The sequence below is a fragment of the Centruroides vittatus genome, unplaced genomic scaffold, assembly GCF_030686945.1.
Source record: "Centruroides vittatus isolate TY-2023 unplaced genomic scaffold, ASM3068694v2 scaffold_907, whole genome shotgun sequence".
Lineage (NCBI taxonomy): Eukaryota > Metazoa > Arthropoda > Arachnida > Scorpiones > Buthidae > Centruroides > Centruroides vittatus.
In genome coordinates, this window is record NW_027122720.1 from 1,821,960 (window position 1) to 1,825,728 (window position 3,769).

The 3,769-nt window shown below is 34.0% G+C and overlaps 1 protein-coding gene across 1 annotated transcript; it reads left to right on the top strand.

Annotated features, from left to right (window-relative positions):
• Positions 1-461: 461 nt before the first annotated feature.
• LOC136990383 (sialin-like) lies at positions 462-3,202 on the top strand. The gene is made up of 9 exons (XM_067288773.1): positions 462-605; positions 1,255-1,485; positions 1,554-1,728; positions 1,803-1,936; positions 2,004-2,153; positions 2,222-2,354; positions 2,437-2,592; positions 2,715-2,800; positions 2,883-3,202. The coding sequence occupies exons 1-9, from the start codon at positions 462-464 to the stop codon at positions 3,024-3,026; spliced, it is 1,353 nt and encodes a 450-aa protein (XP_067144874.1). The 3' UTR covers positions 3,027-3,202.
• The last annotated feature ends 567 nt before the right edge of the window (positions 3,203-3,769 follow it).

The window sequence follows — 3,769 nt, forward strand, 5'->3', positions numbered from 1 at the left end:
TTCTTATCTTGGTGATCGCTTTCCGTCGCTACTCGTAATGTCCAGCATACAGTTTTCCATACTTTTTTGTGTTATCTGTAACATCTGTACTGCTTTGCTTGTTTGTGTTAACGTTTCTGCTCCATAGGTCAGTGCTGATAGAACACATTGGTTTTATAATATATATATACTTAGGCCTATATGTATTGCTTATGCCTATATATTTTATTACTTACATATATGTATATACGTAAGTAATAAAAATGTTTCGGTATATCTGTTCGTCTGCGAAACGAATCATAGGTAAACTATTCTATTGAACTATTTTTAAAGTTATGACGTAATTAAACAATCTTTAAATTTTATATTTTTTATTTATTCACATTTTTAACTTCGATAGTTAAAATCAGACAAACGTTTTTATTTCAGTTCCTGTTCCCGCTCGTTACGTATTGGCATCGTCTATATTTTTGATATACGCAATGAAGAACAGTCAAAAGTCAGTACTGAATGTCGCTATTTTAGCCATGGTTAATCGTTCGGCCGTCCACAGCATGCATAATACGACGTTTTCAACCGAATGTCCACAAAAGTCTCAGCAAAATACTACAACTCTTTACAAAGAGGTAACGGTTTAAATATAGACTGTATGGATGATTTACTAACAAATGTCTGTAACTAATTGTAAATGTCTTATACAAAAAGTGGTTATAAATCACTCCATAATTCTCTTCAGATAAATTAATAAATAGCAAGAAACTCTGATTGTTAGTCGTTGTTGCCGAGTTTGTACCCCAAGGTCCGTTCTATTCTGGAGTTTTCGAATCGTTTCTCCTTGTTATGTTTAAGTCCAAGTCCCAGTACCAAGTGAAGACATTTTTTCTTCCTATCCGTTTATACGCACTTTCTTATGAACTTAGTTTTGACCCCCGAAGCAGTAACTATTCATTATCTGTCAACGAGTCATTCGATCTGGAAATTTGTCTGCTACAAAACGAAACAATAACTTTAATCATACGTAAAATTAGCCCACCGGATAAAATCAGTGAACACTGGTTTCGTGATGGCCAAACGGCTGGCCTAGTCGAGTTTTCCGGGATTTTTTGACGTTTGTAACATCTAAACGGGAGTCATTTGTTCGTAAAACACTTCCCGCTAGGCATATCACCCATGTATTACGTTACCGTAAACGAATAAAATTAAAAACAACTACAAATTAATTTTTATAGCCTGGATAAATATATATATAAACCGATTATTACACTAATGTTTTAGGGTTCCTACGTATGGACACAAACCGTTCAAGGAATAATACTGGGAAGTTATTATTACGGTCTCATATTAGCCCAATTCCTAGGAGGGACCATTACGTTTTTACTCGGACCAAAGAGAATTTTCATAATTTCTTCATTCCTCTCTTCGATATTTACCATTTTGACACCCTTCTGTGCAGATGTCGGTGTTTCAGTTATATCATTATGTCAAGTTATCCTTGGATTTGTACAAGTAAGAATAAACTTGTAATTTCACAGAACATTTAGATAGTATCATATCTAAAAAAATTTTTATCGCAGGGACTTATACTTCTCGCATCTTTCACACTGTTAGGAAGATGGAGTCCAGAAAACGAAAAGTCCATATTATCATCAGTTTCTATTTCTGGTATACAAGTCGGTACGTTTGTTGGTTTACTTACGACAGGATATATTTGTGAACACAAAGAATGGACTTTCAGCTTCTACACATTCGGTGAATATAAACCGTACGAATGCTTTTCCAATGTATATATATTCCATATCTTCTGTAATCTGTATATTTAACAGGAATATGTGGGATTGTCCTTTCTGTATGCGTTACGTTTACAGTTTACGACAGACCTCGAGAACATCCCAGAATATCTGAAAAAGAATTGACGTTTCTCAACGAAAACGTAACAAACGTGGCTTCGGGGCAAACGGTAATATCATTTTCTCCTCTAGTTTATTTTGATCAATTTATCGTAAATATATTTTCAATTTAAATAGAAATTGAATATACCCTGGAAAGAAATTTTAACGTCACGAGGAGTGTGGATAGTAGCTTTGACGAAAATTTGTTGTATTTTCTCTTATGTAACAATAATGACTAAATTTCCATCATATTTACAGAACGTTCTTCACTTTCCTATCCAACAGGTACGTAGATTTTTATACACACAGCGTGTTCTGTTTAAATTAATCAACACAGTTTACTCGTGTTTTAGACTGGACTAATGAATGCATTAATTTATTTCACGGAATCTGTATCCATAATCATTTCCGGTTTTATTGCGGATTTCACGAGAGCACGGACACACTTAAGCATAACTAATATCAGAAAAATTTCCCAAACAATTGGTAAAAACTGCAGATTGTTAACTTTTAAAATTAGTCTAAAATTTCGGGCAATGGTTAAATATGTTACATATTTTTATTTAAGGTACATTTGGCTCGGCAGCGTGCATTTTAGCAATTTCATTTCTAGGTTGCGAGAGTACAGAAATAATTATTTGTTTAATAATTGCAATGGCGTGTTACGGCTTCAATAATTCGGGAGAGGTTGTGATAGTGTTTGATTTGGCTCCCGAATTTGCAGGTAAGTCGTTATTTTTACTAATTTTAACACCAAATACCGGAATAACAATTAATAAAATATATTAATTACTATTATTATTATTATAGTAAACAAATTTCTATTTAAATTAAATTATGTTTTAGGTGTCCTTTTCGGATTGAGTAACGGTTTATGTTGCATCTCAGCTATACTCGCACCTTATGTTGCTGGTATTATATTAGAGAAATATGTAAGTGAAAACTTCTTAAAAATCTATTTTTATGTATATCTATAACTTATACTTGAATTGTTTATAAATTTTTACGTATAAGGAAGGAGACCTGGTTCAATGGAACTACATATTCTATATGACATCTTTCGCTTATTTTCTGGGTGGTGTAATATTTTTATTAGGAGCTACTGCAGAAGTTCAACCTTGGGCCATTAATACAGACAAGAGACAAGATAGCAATTAATGTAAAATATAAATCAAATTTTATTCGAAATGATAAAAATTCTGCTTATAGAATAATTAGAATCGCAGGCATGTAGAATTGATTATGCAAGCTCTATCGACACCACTCCTGTAATTCCTTTGCTATGTTTCACAGATGTGAATTTTCTCTATCTGTTTTCTTATAAAATCACCAAGTACCTCAATTAGAAGTATGAAAGTAAGATTTGTGTATTTAATGACCCTATAAGTGCACGCATTTGATCACCCATCAACATTGAAGCGCTGGACCAACTATTATCAGATCTGTTCGAGCATTTAGGTAGTGATAGTCTCGATAGTCCGGGTGACATTGTAAACTCTCTTTCTCGTACCTCCGTAGGGAGAATTTGAATGCAGTTAGATCCGGGAATCGAGATGCCATTGATTCGAGATTAGACTCGAAAACCTTTAATCGTTAGAACCGTTAGTTCCGCTCATTTTGTCACTGGATGGCTATATAGGAGGGACTTAAATGCGAGTGGGGAGGGAAGTCGCGGGTAAGTTCGATCAGGATTTGTATTAACGAGTCGACAGAAGCATTTACAAAACACATAAAATTTAATATATATATGAAGTACAAATAAAGAAAATATAAGCTAAACCCTAAATGAACTAACTGTGAGGTTAACACTGGTGTGGAGTGGACTTAAACATCCGATTTCTGACACCAGTGTGAATTTAGCCGACCGACTGCGTTAGTCAGAATTGTCGCGCGGTCACGAC